Source organism: Nyctereutes procyonoides, unplaced genomic scaffold (assembly GCF_905146905.1).
Source record: "Nyctereutes procyonoides isolate TBG_1078 unplaced genomic scaffold, NYPRO_anot_genome, whole genome shotgun sequence".
NCBI classification, from domain to species: Eukaryota; Metazoa; Chordata; class Mammalia; order Carnivora; family Canidae; genus Nyctereutes; species Nyctereutes procyonoides.
This window is the reverse complement of record NW_026575120.1, coordinates 30,553,843-30,571,957: the sequence shown is the minus strand read 5'-3', so window position 1 is coordinate 30,571,957 and position 18,115 is coordinate 30,553,843. Positions and strand designations below refer to the sequence as shown.

The following is an 18,115-nucleotide window of genomic DNA, read 5'->3' as shown; positions in this document are numbered from 1 at the left end:
GTTCCCACGAATGTTTGGGGGTGTGTTTCTCCTGTTTTAGCTTCTCTCGGCCCCCACACAGCTCTTTCATCAACTGTCCTCAGCTCCACTGCCCGTCACCTCATCTTTCCCTGTCGTATCTGGCAAGGCCCAATCTAATAAGACCACATCTAGTATCTAGAAGATACTTTGTGATTCTCCGAGCGTCTCCGGTGACATTTATTATGCTTTTTCCATTAATTAAATGTATGATTTTCCTAAGGATGCAGTTCCGATGAGATTCTACTTGGCAGATGTGCGGACAATCAGATTGAGCCCGTCTGTCTCTTCCCGCATGATTGCAACACCCTGTGGTTGAGGAGTTGCCCTCTGGATCTTGGCAGGTGGTTCCCAGGTACAGAGAGGAAATTGGGGCAGAGGAAAGTGGTGGTGTTGCAAGATGTGAGCTTGGCCCTTACATCTAAAAGAGCTCTCTAAGGACGCCTGGGGGGCTCAATGGTGGGGCGTCTGCCTTCGGCCCAGGGCATGATCCTGGAGTCCCGGGATCGAGTCCCGCAGCGAGTCTCTGCCTCTCTCTGTGTGTCTCTCATGAATAAATAAATAAAATCTTAAAAAAAAAAAATGAAAGAGCTCTCTAGGAGCTCAGGTACAAGCTTTCCTGACCTCTGGAATAGGCCTGGCGAGACTCTGTCTGGGAGGAGGGCAGTCATACTCACTCTTCATTGACAAAGATGAGTTCCAGAGAGGGTGGGCTGTTGTTTACATCAAGACCTGCAGTAGCAAAGGAAAGCAGACGTGAGACGTGGAGGCGGAGCTAACCGCGTAGGGCCTGGGCTCAGGGCTGGGGCTGAATGGGGAGGGCATATCTTGCTGGAGGCATGCATGGCAACTCCCCTTCCCTCTGCTCTGAAAGCATGGTAGGGCTTGCAGACACACAGGCAGCCCAGGGTGTCGTCAGAACCCTTGAGTGTTGGGGTGAGGGGTGCATGGAAAGGAGCAGTGGTGGCTGCTGTGAGAGGGGAGGAAGGAAAGGCCAGGAATGCAGGGTTACAAGGGAGTTTGAGGTTCAAGGGCTGGTCTGGAACGGAGGGGAGGAGAGGGGCATAGGTGAGGGGTCTGAGCTGGGCAGTGTCACAAGAGGAGGGGCCAGGGGCAAAGGGGAGGTGAACTCCAGCAAACTGTACTGATGGGCTCGGCCTCTTCGGCGCCGGAGTTGCCAGCCACGAGCTGCTCCTCCTCGGCACTGACCAGCTCCTGCAGCACGGCCTCCACGATGGGCATCACCATGGCGGTGGTGGACGTGTTGGAGAGCCACATGGAGAGCATTGTGGTGCAGCACATGAAGCAGAGCAGCAGCCTGCAAGGCAGGGGCGCTGGGGCATGGTTCCACGGCATGGCCATCTCCCAGGGGCCACCCCGCTCACTTCACAGGGCTCCTTTGGGGCCTCCTAACAAACCCGATGGAGCCGGCCTAGAGAAGGGCGGGGTGCTGGCGTGTATCCAGAAGGTCGGGGTCTTATGTGGTGCATTCAGCTTTGTACTCCCAGGACTTGGCACATAGTAAACATTAAATTAATATTTGTTGAATGGATAAATCACACTTCACGGGCTCATGGCCTCAGCTAGAAAAAGCCCTTCCTTAAGCGAAGACTAGCTTTGCTCGTAGGTGCACAGGGCAGAGACCTACTGATTGCTCGACTGTGCAGACATTAACTTGGTAAAGATGTGTGTTTTATGCACAATGGAATTCTTCTTTTGCCCTGCAGCCAGCCATTCTTCAGGCACAATTACAGTCCTTGCTTCGCAGCCACGTGACCGGAGTTACTAGTGACCAAATAGAGACTAACGTATGGAGTTCACAGTTTCGCCCAACCCCTGCCCCACTGCCAGCTTGCTGAAAGCACAGCCCCCACCAAGCCACACAAGTGTCCCATATCACTGTGTGCACTTTTCCAGCAGATCTTGAGGAGTCAACACTTGGAGGAAAACACTAACAAAAATAACTTTCAAGTTATTTTGCTTTGCCTTTGAGGACATACAATGTGTCGGAGCGGACATGATTCTCACATCCATAAGACAAGCCAACGTAAAGACTTATCCACATTTATGACTTGGGGTGGGGTCGCCGGCTTCACGCAACGTGGGGACAGCGCATCTATCGTGTGGATTATGTTAGGCAGGCCCACGTCCTGGTGATGTTTCTGTTTAGGTTGACGGCGATCTGAGCTTGCCTGGCCTGGCCCCCCCCAGCAGCAGACAGAGAGCACCACGGTGGGGGGGGGGGTGTGGTGGAAACATGCCGGGGGATGGTTAAATGAGAAAGAGTGGGGATGCAATGGGGTAAGCATTCTTGAGTTGGACTCTGAGCTTGAGTACACTGAGGTTTCAAAGAGCTGCGGAGTCCCAACGCCATGTGTAGATGCCACTGTGTGCCTAGTAGGTGGGGTGTGGGGTGCACGTTTATTACTGAGCAAGGGGACAAGTTAACACCAAGTTAAGCTGTAGTTAAGTGGGAGATAGGAATCTCCTTTGAGGCATGGACCTGTGTCCATCGAAGTGACTACTGTTGAAAACTGGTACCGTATTATTTATTTATACTCTATTGGACTCCCAAAGGAGTCAGGGCAGCTTATATAAAATGTCACAAGGAAGCCGTAAACAGCAGGAGGTAAGACCTGTGTTCCAAAGGGAAGAGAGGAGTAGTGTTGCTCGATAGCAGTAGAGGTGAGGTTAACACAGAAGCGTCAGTCCCGACGTGCCCACATGTTCCCCGAGGTTGGGAATGTCTCCACTGGCGCTCCTGGCCGCCGACAGACAAGAGGCCAGGGCCCAGCGCATCTCCGACGCCAGATCAGTGGCCACATGTCTGGGCGGGGACAGCGAAAGCTCAGGGTGGAGGGGAGGACACCTCCATGGCTCCTTAAGCAACAGAGGGGAAGACACCCACTTCCTTGTCTGGCCCGGTCCCTGTTACACCCGCAAAGGTTGAGAAACAGTTCGTGGTCATCTGCCTCGTTTTACCCAACGAGGTAGGTTGTGACCTACCCTGGGTCTTGTGACTTGCTGCCCGTGAAGTCTAGGTTGCTCAGATAAGGTATTTAGAGTGTGATCATAAAGGACACCGGAGTCACACACTCAAGTCTCAGATCGGGGGCCTCTGGCGGAGGGGACAGGTAGGAGCCCAGCAGCCCTGATGTCATTCCATCCCCGTTCATAGGGAAACAACCAGGATGTCACCCTGTAGCCTGGGACCCTGGCCAGGTGGCCCCGGGGAGCTGCGGAGGCGCTGCACTGGGCACCCCGGGGGCTACTCACATGCCCGGCTTGGCTCCGGCCATCAGGACCATGCGCAGAGCGATGCGCTTGTGCAGGTTCCACTTCTCCACGGCAGCCGCCACGCAGATGACGCCCACCAGCAGCAGCGTGGTGTTCTTGAAGTACTCAGCGGCCACCTGCGGGGACACGGCGGCTCAGCCCTCCCGCCGGCCGGGGCGCAGCCCAGCCCGGCACAGCCCATCCTCTCTCTCTCTCAAGATCTCATCTACTTATTCCGGAGACACACGCAGACAGAGAGGCAGAGCCACAGGCGGAGGGAGAAGCAGGCTCCCTGCAGGGAGCGCGACGCGGGACTCGAACCCAGGACCCGGGGTCATGACCTGAGCCGAGCAGACGCTCCACCGCGCAGCCCCCCGGGCGTCCCCACAATTCATCCTCAACCAGACGCTGGTGAGCAAGAAGCAGGGAGGTGAGGTTGCTAACACAGCCGACTGTTCGAGACCGTACGTGTATACGATGTACACACGTGCCCGCAGGTGCCGCTCTAAGGAGATCATTTCATTTAACCTGCCCAGGGACCCAACAGGGCGGGTCTTCTTCAGGCTTAAAAAGTATTTGAGTGCTCTGTATTTAATTATGATATCATTTCAATGAATAAGCATGTAATTTTATCTTAATCCTTAAACATTATTAAAATAACTCTACGGGGGCACCCAGGTGGCTCAGTCGGTTAAGCATCTGCCTTCAGCTCTGGTCCGTGCTCCCAGGGCTCCCTGCTCAGGAGACAGGCTGCTTCTCCCTCTCCCTCAGCCTCTTCCCTGGCTTGTGCTCTCTCTCCCATTCATTCTCTTTCTCAAATTAAAAAAAAATTTTTTTAAAGATTTATTTATTTATCCATGAGAGACCCAGAGAGAGGCAGAGACCCAGGCAGAGGGAGAAGCAGGAGCCCGATGGGGGACTCGATCCTGGATCCTGGATCCTGGATCACGCCCTGGGTCGAAGGCAGACGACCAACCACTGAGCCACCCAGGCGTCCCCCCACTAAAACTTTAAAGCATAAAATAACTCTGGGTTCATCCCCAAATCTCATTTTTTCCTTTAGCTTTTTAGAAAGTTATGTTCATTTTTTTATTAGAAAATTAATACACGCTCATTATGGAAAACTTCATAGAAAAGTTTAAAGGTGAAACTACCCTTCATCCTACCACTGTCCTTACTTTGGTATATTTCTACTTTATGTCTACATGGGCACATAATCAGATTTATACAGTGTGTAGTTTTATATTCTGCTCCTCCCACCTTAACATCAGACCCTGATCATTTTCTTATTTGACTTCACTGTTTTGGAAAAACTCATGTTAATAGAGGCATAACATACCACAGAATTTGGCCCATTTTCCTTTCATTGAATGTTTAGGCTGATTCCCTTTTTTAAGACTACAAATGGAACAAAGAATCTGTTTAAATCATCAGCTTTAATCTTTTTTTTTAAATTTTTTAAATTTATTTATGATAGTCAGAGAGAGAGAGGAGAGAGAGAGAGAGAGAGCAGAGACACAGGCAGAGGGAGAAGCAGGCTCCATGCACCGGGAGCCCGACGTGGGACTCGATCCTGGGTCTCCAGGATCCTGCCCTGGGCCAAAGGCAGGCGCTAAACCGCTGCGCCACCCAAGGACCCCTCATCAACTTTATATAAATGTGATTATTTTCTTTAGGGTATCTTTGTAGCTTGCTTTAAATCCTTAAAAACTCTTAAAAATTTAAATAACTGCAAATAAGGGCACCTGGGTGGCTCAGTCAGTTAGGTGTCTGCCTTCGGCTCAGGTCATGATCCCAGAGTCCTGGGATCAAGTCCCGCACATCAGGCTTCCTGCTCAGTGGGGAGTCAGCTTCTCCCTCTGCCTCTGATGCTCCCTGCCCCTGCTTATGCCCATGTGCTCTCTCTCTCTCCAATAAATAAAATCTTAAAAATAAATAAATAACTCCAAATAATTCCAAAGTTGCAGAGTTCCAAAATGATAACAGTATAAGGAATGCCCATACACTGTCTATATTTTTTTCCTCCTGAACTGTTTGAGGGTAAGTTACGTATGTTTTAGCTTTTTCCCGAAAACACTTCAGTGACTGTTTCCTACGAACAAGAATTTTCTCTTCCACAACCAAGCACCAGTAATTAACTCCTTCCTGCCCCCTAACGACAAGGAAGTTAAAGCTGGGGCTGTTTAGATGCTTCTGTGTTTGAGGTCTGCAGATCAACCCTGCTTTGATTTCTCCACTTGGAACATTCTCTTCTCTGTTTTATTTTTATTTTTTTAAAAAGATTTTATTTATTTATTCATGAGAGACACACACAGAGAGAGGCAGAGACACAGGCAGAGGGAGAAGCAGGCTCCACGCAAGGAACCGGATGTGGGACTCGATCCCGGGGCTCCAGGATCACACCCTGGGCCAGAGGCAGCACTAAACTGCTGAGCCACCAGGGCTGCCCTCTTCTCTGTTTTATAATCAGATTTCAAATCCCAGTTGAGGCCTTCCTCGTGAAAGAAGAAAACTCCTATGACTCTAGAACATTCCCTCTGGGCACCATAATTCCACCCCTCACAGAGCAGCCAGGGCGACGCTTGACTATGTGGCTTCATGCTTACACTGTTTTTTTTTGTTTTTTTTTTTTTTTTTTTTTTTTTATGTGTACCTCTCTCATCTCTCTCAACTTAATTTTAGGTTGCCAACAGGCCAAGGGCCATGCTTCTTTGAGTATCTCTTAACCTCTAGGAGTCCAAGATGCAAAAGCAGATGCTCAATAAATATTTCTCACACCCGGAGTTGTTCCCAACGAAGGAACCATGACAGAAACGGGCAGGAAAAGATACAGAGGCGTTGAACTTCTAATGTAGAGACCCTCTGTAAAGGGGGAAAGCAAGAACATTTCTCATTGCAGGAAAGCTGAAAATTGGAGGAAACGTAAATATAGTAAACTATGTGGTGTTGGAAATAAGCAAAAGCGACATAATCCTACTGGTAAACTTTGATTATTGAATTCACAGAAACCATGGTGTACCTTTACCAGGAGGAGAAGCGGGGGATGTAAGAGGACAAAATCCTCGTCTGCTGTCCTCACAAGTCAACTGAGAGTGTCTACAAGTGATAACCCAAGAATTAACATAAGAGGGGAGCCCGGCTGGCTCAGTAGGTAGAGCACGCCACTCTTGATCTCTGGGTTGTGAGTCCCAGCCCCACATGGGTATAGAGATTATTAAAAATAAAATCTTAAAACAAATAAAAGAAAGAAAACCTATATGGTGTTTAATTCCAGAAGAATCAGTTAACGAAGAAGAAAATTAGTGGCCCTGGGTGGGGTGGGGGGGCTCCGTGGGGGTGCAGAGGGCGAGGGGTGGGGAAGGCAGCTGCTGGTTTTGCGTTGTGGTTCCGTATTATTTGATTTTTTAAACACTGCTGACCCTTTGACAGCCTAGAAGCCACGACAAAGCAGCACGCTCCGTTTCTCCCCCCCGCCCCCTTCGTGTCCCATGGAGAGGTCCTTGTGTTTCCTGGATGAGCTCTATGTAGGACAAGAAGGGTCACCTGCCCTCCCCGTGACCATTTCCTGGAAGAGCCCTCTGCTTCTGCTTAATCTAGTTCTTGTCCCCCAACCCAGTCGTCAGCTGGCACTGTCACTGGTGCTTCCTGCGGGCAGGGAAGACTCCCTGGCTCTGCGGGCTGGTGACTCTAGGGCACAGTCCCCTCTGGGAGCGGCCGGGAGGCCTCTGGGCTGCGGGAGCATCAGGGAAGACAGTGCCCTGGTGGGAGGGGGGGCACTGCGGGGATGCCTCAGGGCATCCGAGACCTGTCTTACTGCACCTGAACTTTCCTGGAAGTCTGGGGTGGGCAGCTCTGGGGCAGACTCGGTGTTTTCTTTTCCTCTATCTACTGAGGAAGGAAACCCATGGGAGACATGAGTAGAGGGACTGGTCCCTCTACTGGCCCCATGACTCCCATGACTCCAGGCCCCTGCAAAGCCTTTTTTTTTTTTTTTAAATGAGAGATACACTGGGTATTATACTATATGTTGGCAAATCGAACTCCAGTAAAAAAAAAAAATACATATATAAAAAAAGAGAGAGACACAGAAAGAAGCAGAGACACAGGCAGAGGGAGAAATAGGCTCCCTTTGGGGAGCCCGATGCGGGACTCGGTCGCAGGACCCTGAGATCATGACCTGAGCCAAAGGCAGATGCTCAACCGCTGAGCCACCCAAGGGCCCCCCACCCCAACTGCAAAAAGCCTTTACAAAGTCTCGGGGTTACTTTCCCAGGGGACTGGCTGGCAACATTTTCATTTTCTGCCTCTTTGGCATGTAGCAGAATAGAATGCCGGGTGGTGGCGGCATTTGAGGAGCCCAGAGCCTACAGGACAGTGGGGCCACGTTCTCGGGATTCCTCTCAAGGGGAAGGAGAAAGGAACCCACCTGCAGGGTGCCTTCTCTGTGCCAGGAGTTTTGCATCTCACATTCACTTTCTCGTTGGAGCGCCCCAACAGTCTAGGAGGCAGGGAATGTTAGCACCTCACCTTGCAGGTGAGGAAGGACCCAGAGGGGTTCAGGAAGTCCTCAAGGTCTGAGGGTGCGGGGTGGGGCATCTGAATCCGAAGCTGCTGCACCACACGTCCTCAGGGTGGGCCCCTGGGAAACCATGCAGCTAATGCAGCTCTGGCAGGGGCGGGGGGGGGGGTCTTCTAGGTCTCCCTGACACGCATCTGTCTCCATTCATGGTCACAGTCCTGACACTGGTCCTGCAGAGGTGGGCCTGGGCCACTGTAAGCCCGAGGCCCGGCTTTCCAGGGGTACTGGCTCTGGGCTGTTTTCACACTTGGTGTCTGGTGGGCCTAGGTCTATTGGGGTGTCCTCCCTGCCCCCTGGGAAGCCGTGCCAGGGGCTTGGGCCAGCCAGCCTGGGTGGAGGTTGTGATTGGGAGGCAGCACAGCCAAGCGGGCCTCCAGAGTCAGCCAGGACTCAGCTGTGTGACCCCAGGCAAGCTATTCAACCTCTCTGGGCTGCATTTATACATCTAAAATTTAAGGAAGAAAAAAAAAAGATTATGTGAGTTCCCACCTTTTGTAACGCTGTTGTCGGAGAGCAAGCGACGGAGGCAAATCAGCTAGCAGGGCCCGCCAGCTTGGCAGCTGGGACTGTGGGCAGCTCCTCCTGTCACTCTGCGCCCCGCACGAAGGCTGACCTGCTCTGAGGCCTTTTGTACCCAGAGCCGTCCCGGCACAAAGCCTCCTTGCCACTTTTATAAATTAAAATTCTAGCCAGTGGCGGTGCTTGTTAGTTATCCAGCCCCTGTTGTTGTTGTTGTTTTACAAGAAAACCTCGATTATTCAGAACCTCCCAGGGAACACCAGGCTTCCAGAATTCTTGAGGCTTATTTTCATTCATGGTTTTCTAAAATGCAATGCTTGCTCCTGCTTGTTGGGGGCCCTCCTTTCCCCACTCCCTCGTTTCTCAGACTAATATTCTCTGAGTTAGGAACCCAGGCAACGACACTTGTTGGAATTACTGGCAAGGAGAAGTAGGGTCCCCACAGGAGGGCTCCTCCCCTGGGGAGAGTCCTCGCTTTCTGCCCTGTTGGTGGTGGTGGTTTTGCGGTGGTGGCTTTTCTGCTCTGCAGCTTTTCTCCATTGCCAGACCCCTGAGCCTAGAGAGCGGAGGGGTTCCTGGACTGTGTTTTAGAAGAGATGCGCTCAAGGAGGCTGCTTGGAAAGGGGGGGCCCAGAAGGGCAATCGCATGGGTCCTGGGCCTAGGACTAGCTGGGAGTGAAGGGTCGTTGCTTCTCTGCAGGTGGGCTGGAGGCTCTTGGCAAGCTAGGCCGGCGGGGTCTTACAATGGTGCCTGGCATACAGGAAGTGCTCAATAAGTGTCCATGTTATTAAAGAAGTTTAAAAAAAAATAAAAAGCTTCACGATGAGATTGAGATTGAGAGTGATGCCAGGTAGATCAGCATGACCCAAGGGGGGGATAAGAGAAAGAAATGAAATAAGGAGGAGCAAGGCAGACCTAAAAACCAGAGGTTCCTCCAAGGTTTCTTGGCCAAGTGTGAGCACAGGGGAAGAGCGTAATGCTCCAGGCTGGATAGAGAGGCCTGAGGACAGAAGGCTTCGCGGTTAGTGAACTGCAGGCGACCTCCGTTAGTTGATGAGCTTTTAAGACATTACTTTCTCTGAAGGTGGAATTATTTATTGATCTCTAGATTCGTTAGGTTTTAAATATTTAAAACAGCTTTCATAAAGGTTGTGGCTCTCTTCCTAGGCGCTGGAAGCAGGCTCAGCTCGGTGCTCTTCTCAGGAGGAGTGTGAGTCGGCCTCCCTGGGGCCATCCCGGTGGAGGAGGCCCCTGGACCGACCACCGGTCCTGCCTGCCGCCACACGCTCACCAGAACGGAAAAGCCTCACAGCCCCCTGGGAGGTTGCTATTTCTACGTCCTCATTTTTCAGATGAGTAAATGGCAGTTTGCAGAGATTATACAACTTGCTCAAAACTAGTTAGTGACAAAACTGGATCCAAACTCAGTTCTACCCTACTCCCAGCTTGGGTCCTGACTCTTTCCACGCTGCCAGTTTACTGGCTCATGGTGGCAGCAGCCAGAGACCCCATGATGTGTGGTGGATCGGGCGGTGTCCTGCTGCGGACATCTGGTGGCCCTGTTTGGGTGCCCCAGAAAGGTAGGCAGTCAGCACTCTGCAGGTCAGCTGTGGGAGCCCCTACAAGTGGTGGGAATGTGGTGGCCCCTCAGGACACCAGTGGGCGCCTCTGGCCATTTTGGACATTTTGAGGCGGTTTTGGAAATCTGAACAATTTTGCAGTGAGGTCCTCTAGACCCCAGGAGGGGACACCTGGATTGGATCCCCCTCAGCCCGAAGCTAAGCCCCCAGCCAGAACTGGAGCTCACACTACTTCATTCCAGCCGGCGCCCCAGCAAGGCAGCCAAATCCAGTGTGGCTGACTCTAGGCCTTTCCCTGGGGAGAGGAATGCTGTTCCTGCTAGATAAATCTGTGCAGGCTCCAACACCCTCCTAATCACCTAACTGCACTCCCCAAGGCCAGAGGTTTGTGAACCACCCTCACTGCCTCAGAAATTTCAGGAGGCCTGTGGGGAGGGCCCAGGCAGTGGGGGCACTGTGCTTCCATGCCCAGTTTGAGTAGGACTTCCTCTTCCATCTGTTTTATGTATCGAGTCTCCTAAGATGTGGTTTAAAGAAAAGGTTTTGTTGCTACAAAAGCATTCTTTGCCAACTGTACCCTAGAGAGGTCTAAAGCAGAGAGACTCAGATGAGTGCTGACCTGGCCCAGAAGTCGACTTAGCTCCTGGGGATGCTGACCCATAAAGCAACCCCCGTTTCTTCTCTGGGACCTTACGAACTGCCCCCAGTGGAGGAAACTAAAGCAGGGGGCTGGGCTCTGAGTCCAGAGGCAAAGGGGCTGGCTCCTATGCAGGGAGAAGCTCTTACCCCAGAAATGTTAACTTGGCCTCAAAAGGCTGCAAACTCTGTAGGTTCCTCCCTCAAAAGGCTGTGAAGCTCGGCTCTGGGCTGCATCTGGGTGGGTTCAGGCAGGTGGCCGTGTCCTGCTGCTCAGCCTACCTCCCCACAGGCCTGTACGCAGGGGGGTCAGCCTCGGTGGGGAGCAGAGGCCAGAAAGGCAGAGCAGTGAGTGGTACACAAAATGCTCCCAGGTTTAAAGAAACAGAGAAAGTCAGGGTCTAGGTGATGGTCAGGAATCTGGCAGGTCAGAAAGATCGGTACCAACAGGGAAGCAGATTCATGACATCGAGCTCCAGTGTCCTGCGGCTGCAGAGGCCGTTTTGTTACCCCAGCTGGAGCTGTCTTGCTGTCTTTCCTGCCCTGGCAGGGGCTAGAATGTGAAGGAGACTTGCCAGAGGCCTGCAGTGCAGGGTCATGGAGACAGCAGAGGGGGAGTGTGTGCGTGTGAGTGTGTGTTGGGAAGGGGAGATATAGAAGCAGGTGTCATCTCTGCTGGAAGTGGTTCCTGACTTTGGACACCCCAGAGACTATTCCCAAGCCCTATCCTTCAAACCATGCTTTTTACTGCCCGGGACAGCACTCTCGCTCCGGCCCTCCTAGAAACAGTAAATCTGAGCTAACTTCATGGACACCGGTACTGTCCCTGGCTCGGCAGCACCTTAGAAGGGCATAGAGGGCTTCTGAGGTAGATATAATGATAGCAATGAGCGTCATGCTGGAGACCAAATAAAGAACAAACCTAACATCCAGGCCTGAGCTCTGGATACCAGTGGAGGGAAAGGGAAAGTAGTGGCAGGATGCTAACAAGAAGATCATAGAATCTCAAAGTCAAAGGGCCCCTTGAATCCATCCCCTCTCTCAAGGCACAAAATCTACCTCTAATGTCCCTGACATGGTCACCTGGCTTGCATTCCCAGGGACAGGAATACCCAGACCCCCCATGGCAGCCCCTTCTAGCACGGCAGCCCATTCCAGCATCTTCCCTCACATAGAGAGGGTCTCTCTTATGGCGCTTGGACTCTGGTTCTGGTTTGACCCTCTGAGCCTCATGTGTTGAGCTGCAGAAGCCAGAAATCACGTCCCTCTGAGTTTTCCCTTCATTCCCCATGTGACTCACATTCTTGATTTTTGACATCTTGGCCACCCACCACTGCATGAGCTCCTTACCTAGAGTTTGAGGCTCTGGACACATACATTTATTAATTCAGTAGACTTCGGTACATATTGGCCAGTGGTTAAGGGCACAAGTTCTGGAATCACACGCTCCTGGGTTCAAGTCCAAGCTCCACCCCTTAGTCAGTTCCTTAACCTCTCTGGACTTGAATTTCTGAACTCCTCTGTAAAGATAGAATAACTACTTTCCAGAGGATTAAGTGATGAAGAGCATGTAGAGGACCTCCCAGGGTGCCTGGCATATGGTAAATGCTCCAGATTTTGGCAGCCACATTGGGCTGATGGATGATTCATACTAGAATCCGTACTCAACTAAAAGCCAAGGGTCTTGGTCACACACACTGTTAACATTCATCCCTATTAAACTTCATTTTGTCAGTTCCAGGCCATTGTCTCATCCTGTCAGCATTGATTCCGTCATCAGACATTAGTTGGTCCATCCAGCTTGGAGTCATCTGCAGATCTGATAACGTGCCATTTTATATTTTCATTTGGGCTCTCTCTCTAGTCCACTGCCAATATGTTACTCAAGATTCTTTAGGTTCAGCTGCTCAGCCAGCACTCAAGTTGCTCAGCTGCGCTATCATCCAGCCCACACTGGCTCCTTTGATTGAGAATTTTTTTCCCCTCTGGAAATTTTGAAGGCTCCAAAGAAAAAGTTAATTTGTATTCAACAACTTCTGTTTAAAAAGGCTGGGGAAATTATAAAGCCTTCTAGTAAGGCGTCGATCAACACGCAATCAACGCAAAGTTTGGATGCTTGGTGGGGTAAGTTTCATTTATCTAGAACATTCCCTCTAGGGGAATTGTGTGAATCCTCTGCAGTGGCAGAAAACGAGGCATTACCACATGGGTCTTCTGTGTTTTCCCATTTGGTTTGTGCCTTCTCTCTTTTGGAATAGAAGCTTCTCAAGGTCAGGAGGCATTTCTATCATTTTGTATCTCTTTGCAGCAAGACACAGAGAAGGAAGTCTAAGCTCTGCATGCAACAAACTCTTAATACCTGCTGACCGTCGTGTCATCGCCACACCACAAACATTAACCATTTGTACGCATACGTCCAAGCTGGCAGTGGGCGACTCCAGAGCATCAGCTGTGAGACTCCAGAGGTCAGAGATTGTGTGTTTCATTTTTGTCACCCTCAGGGTACCTGGAACATCCCACATGGCACATGGTAGAGACAGAACTCAGAAGATGTTTTCCGAATGCCCAATGCGTTAACGTGAGGGACAAAAGCCATGGTCCCAGAGTCACGCTGATCCTACACACAGGCCTTCCTTCAGGGAAAGCAGACTCTTGCCACACCATCAGGAAACACTGCAACAAGAACCCTTCGCTGAGGCCGGGCACTGCATCCAGGCCACAGAGCCTACAACCCCGGGTGCTGGGAATCTTTGTGGAGAGAGGACATGGACATAGAAAGTTTCTATCAGGGATATCTGATGCACCATCTAAGGGATGAAGATGTCAGGTAGGCTCCACCAGAAGGGAGCAGCACTTCCAGCTGAGGTCTTTGGAGAAGCATCACTGTAAAGGGTCATTGTGCAGGATTTTAAAGGTGGAGGGAATCGGAGAGAACTTTGAGTCAAGGCAAGGGCTAGGCAGGCCCAAGGTGGGTCTGAGGAGTGACAAGCAGGTGATGAGTCTGCAAAGGGGGCTCCTGATTCCTCCAGCTTGCCTCTTCCCCGGGGAGCCACGGCACATGCTGGTAGAGGGCTGTGGCTGCTGCTGGTGGAACAGGTGTTTGGCGTAGGTCTCCATCTGCAAAGGTGAGTGGCTCCCAAAAGGTCATAAGCCATATCCTCTACTTAGTGGCATCTGCCTTCTACAAAGCCAGCTAAACAGACCATGTTTGGCTGAAGCTGCTTCCTGCTGCCCCACCGCTGAATATCATCGCCAGCCTCCCACTACTTTATCCGGCGGACAGGGTAGGCAAGACTTGCCCTCAAATGGCAAGACTTGCCCTCTGGCTCCTCCAGTGCTTTCCATCTCCAGCCCTAGCAATGACAATGCCTAATCCTTCCCTGGACAGTCTTCCTTCTCTCCTCACAGAGTCAGGTTATCCTCCCAAACCACTGACCCAGTAGCCGCCTTATGGGGCTGGCCTTCCTGGCCCGACAGAGGGGCGGGCCCTTGGATGGCCGGTTGCCTGGCAACAGCTCTACTGTGCGGAGGCACGGATTGGGCCGCCCCTCCCGAGGATTCCTGCCCGCAGGCAGCCCTTGGAGAGCGAGGGACGTCATCTCCTTCGAGGCTAAGTCATGCTATCAGCTCTGGGGCTGCCCAGAGTGAAACACAAAGATAGGAATCTATTAATTAATAGCTGGCTCACTTTAAATGTTAGTTAAGATTTAATTCTTTCTGTAAGTCCCTTTTTTCTCTGCCCTCTATTCTCACGACTCACGGCGTTTGGTTTCTCACCTTTAAAGAGAGATGTGTAAAATAAGTTTAAATGCTTTTCTTAAGAAAGGTCGTGTTTACAGCTGGTTGTTCTTTTAGGCAGGCACACGGACCAGGCTTCCTACTCTTTTTTTTTTCCACAAAGGAAGGGGATACATTGGAATTGGACTGCCTGGTGATTCAGGTAACAGGTCAGCGTTTACGTGGGTCCCCAGGATATTGGTGTTGTACCCATGTCCAGGAATAAAAGTACTGCTGATGGTTTGGGGGTTCCCATCCTAAGGGTACCACAGCTACTCATTGCCACCAGCCCTCCAACCGCCAAACAAAACAAAGACTACAGAATAAAACAACAACAACAACAACAAAAACCCAATGAAAACCAAAAAGCCAAATATCCCAAACACAAACCAACAGACCAGCTGGCCGGTTGAGTCCATCTGGTAAAATAGCAAGCACGAATATAGACTTTGAAATCTAATAGGTGTGAGTTTGAATCCAGTTCTGCTACTTCGTACCTTGTGATTTTGAGTGAGTTTCTCTCTGAACTTCTTTCCTCATTTGTAGAACAGAAATACTAAAACCCACCTTGTAGAGACCTCGAGGGTGTCACGTCACTGACATGGGACTTCCAGTGTCGTGCCTGGTCCCTAGGGGGCTTACAAACACTAGTGCCCTTTTGTCTTTCTTCTGTGTCTCTGTCCCTGGTTTCTGTCACTCAATCTTTACCAGAAACTCTAGGCAAAGTTCCAAGTGCTGCAACAAGAGTCTAAACTGAAGCAGGTGTTAATAAATGGGGAGGATCTTTCATCTTGTTTCCGGTTTCTGCTTGTGTTTTTCTTCTTTCCCATTTGTGGTAGGTGTGTTTGCCCTGAAATCCGACCACAGCCTGGGCTTGCTATTGACAATTTCTGTTTGAGCTTCTAAGAATGTGTGTGTGCATGCGCACACGTGAAAGTGACAGAGAGGGCAAGAGGGCAAAGATGGCAGGTTCTAGGTAGGCAGCAGTCAAGGAAAGAATATGCCGTAATCTTGAGTCTGGGAGGAAGGAATAGAATTTTCTTTTAGGGGAAGTGGGTGAAAACATTGGCAGGACTCAGGAAAACATGGTAAGCCTCTCTGTCAACAAGCATTTATTGAGCACCTACTTACTGTATACGGGCTCAGGTTTATAATGAGATTCCAAAGACCTGGGAAACCCAATTCCTGCCTCAGATTCCAGCCTTGTAGTTTAAGTGGACATATAAATGGCTGGGAAAGGTCACAGCCGTTGCCTGTATGTGCCAATCACACCGTTCCTAGAGGGTTTCAGACTGAAGGAGAGACTGGCTGTGATCAGTCAAATAAGCTTCCTGAAAGAGGCAGTTTGAGGGAGATGAGGGTCATGGGAGAGGAACTCAGGGTCTGGAACAGCAGGTGCAAAGGCTTAGTGCTAAGAGGATGTTCCAGAGGGTGAAGAGAGCCCCCTCCTCAAGTGCTTGGTGACTCTCCCTTCAGCTCAAGCCCTCTTTCACTGGCCCAGCAGTGACCCGAGTGGGGGCCTGGGCCACACGTGGTCTCACCTCGCTGGATCGGAGGACTCCGAAGAACGGGTAGAGGAAGGCGGGCACCAGGGCTGCCGCTCCGAGAGGCACCGCCTCAGACACCCAGTACACGGCGGTCACGATCAGCACGTAAGCGCATGCAGCCTCCTGGAAGGGGAGGAAGGTGGGCCGTTAGCTACAGGGCAGCCACTGCCACTGAGAACCCGCGCGAGACCCAGGGTGGAGGCAGCAGGCACCCACACTCGAATGTGGGCACCAAGGCACGGCCAGCCCTGGGAGGTGCAAGGCTGGCCTTGGCAGGGGAATGTGGTGGCTACTTGGAGGGGCCTATACTTGGGTGTGCGAAGTGATGGCTGCTCCTCGCGTGGGTCGTGCCCGGCATGTGGTCTGCAGCCGGGCCTCGCCACCAGACAGGATAGCGCCGCTCTGCTGGCGCTTGAAACTGCGCAGGATGGGGACTGAAATCAGCTCAGGGTCAGGGTCCAGACTCCAGATCATGGTCTCCAATGATGGAATTCCCAGCTTCAACGTGCAGCAGAATGTTTTGGTGTCGAGTTTATTGGCCACTAGTTGTTCTTGGGGTGGTTGGAAGCTGGGATTAGTTCATGCAACTGATTCACGGGTGAGGTTGGCCCATTTGGGGGCTGGGTCATTCCACCTGTGGGAGGCTGTCCTGTGCAAGATGTTTAGCAGCATCCCCGGCCTCTACCCACTAGATGTCAGTAGCACCTCCCAATTGTGACCATCACGAATGTCTTTAGGCATTGCTAAATGTCCCTGGGTGGGGGAGAATTTGTCCCTGGTTGAGAACCCATGCCCTTATCAGCATCTGGTTCTCACTGCTCTGGGACTCCATTTCACTGGCCTGATGCACATGAAAACATCCTTTTTTTTTTTTTTTTTTAAAGATTTTATTTATTTAATCATGAAAGACAGAGATAGAGAGAGAGAGAGAGAGAGAGAGAGAGAGAGAGAGGCAGATACACAGGCAGAGGGAGAAGCAGGCCCCGGGATCAGGACCTGAGCCAAAGGCATACAGTTGACCACTGAGCCAGCCACCCAGGCACCTAGACGTGCCCTTCTGATAAAGGGAGTAAAGAGTGCTATCCACCTGCAAGGAAAGGCCTGGAGATTTACCAGAGTTCCCCCCAACACCCTCACTGTGCTGGCTGTGCAACCTTGGTGTGTACACAGTGAAAAAGCACAACCCTGTTATCAACAGCCAGCCCTCCCTAACCTCAGTCCCTAGCAATGCTGGTTGCTGGGAGTCATGCTGATTAACGGTGCTGAGAAAGGTCACTGACTTGCTGTCAGTGGGGGTCACTGTCCAAGGGCCTTCACAGTGGACTTGGAGAGCCACTGTATAGAAGGCCCGAGCTGGCTATGGGTGCCTCAATTTATACATCGTCCTAAGCCATCTGGGCTCAGGTCTGACCTGCCCCGAGGCTGGCTGGGGATCAAGGAACCTGACCAATCTTGTTCTGTTTATCTCTCCCTTGGGTTCAGAACAAGCGTCCTCAAACTCTTGCAGGAAAGTTACAAAAGGTCGCCAGGACCAGTGAGGGGCGTCAGGAGTGATTAACCCAGCTTGGCTGGATGGGCCCTTGCTCCCTCCTGATATGCATGGATCACCGCCTTGGGGTTTGAGAAATGGGAACGGGGCCCAACAGTTGTTGACTGTAGCTCCTACTGAGATTTCCTCTGGGGCCCAAAGATGAGAAAGAAGTTAAAACTTTTGGAGGTTGCTGATAAGATAACAGAGTCAGTCAGGGGTGGGGGATGCGGGTGGAGGGAACAAAGGCTCCATTGGAAAATAATGCAATTTAGAGACATGCCCCCTTTGTTGCAGAAATAAAACTACTTAAAGAAGTTCAAAGGCCTTGGCCACCTTCAGCCCACTTATTCCTATCTCTTCCCTGGGAAACAGAATGCGGGTCTTAACTCCAGCTGGAGACAAAGGGGCCAGGATATCTGGCCCTCACCGGGAGCCTTTATTCCTTCCTGAGAACCTTTAGCCTTTCTTGTCATTACAGGGCCACGAATTAAGAGAGAATGGAAGAGGAGACAGACTGAGAGAAAGAATGAGAGAGAGAGAGAGAGAGAGAGAGAGAGAGAGAACCAACTTTCTACCAGGTACCATCTTAGTGGGAACGAGGAGGATCTGGGTAAGCCAAGGCACACCTTCTGACTGTAATTATTGTTATGA

At 51.2% G+C, this 18,115-nt stretch overlaps 1 protein-coding gene across 1 annotated transcript in view; it reads right to left on the bottom strand.

The window, feature by feature from the left end:
- Window positions 1-18,115, bottom strand: part of SLC13A4 (solute carrier family 13 member 4) — a 41,798-nt gene that overhangs the window by 20,039 nt on the left and 3,644 nt on the right. The window contains exons 2-5 of the mRNA XM_055335258.1: window positions 15,928-16,056; window positions 3,295-3,431; window positions 1,164-1,336; window positions 696-750 (exon numbers count right to left, since the gene is read on the bottom strand). Coding sequence (XP_055191233.1) covers window positions 696-750; window positions 1,164-1,336; window positions 3,295-3,431; window positions 15,928-16,056 — 494 coding nt within the window. The remainder of the gene's footprint in view (window positions 1-695; window positions 751-1,163; window positions 1,337-3,294; window positions 3,432-15,927; window positions 16,057-18,115) is intronic.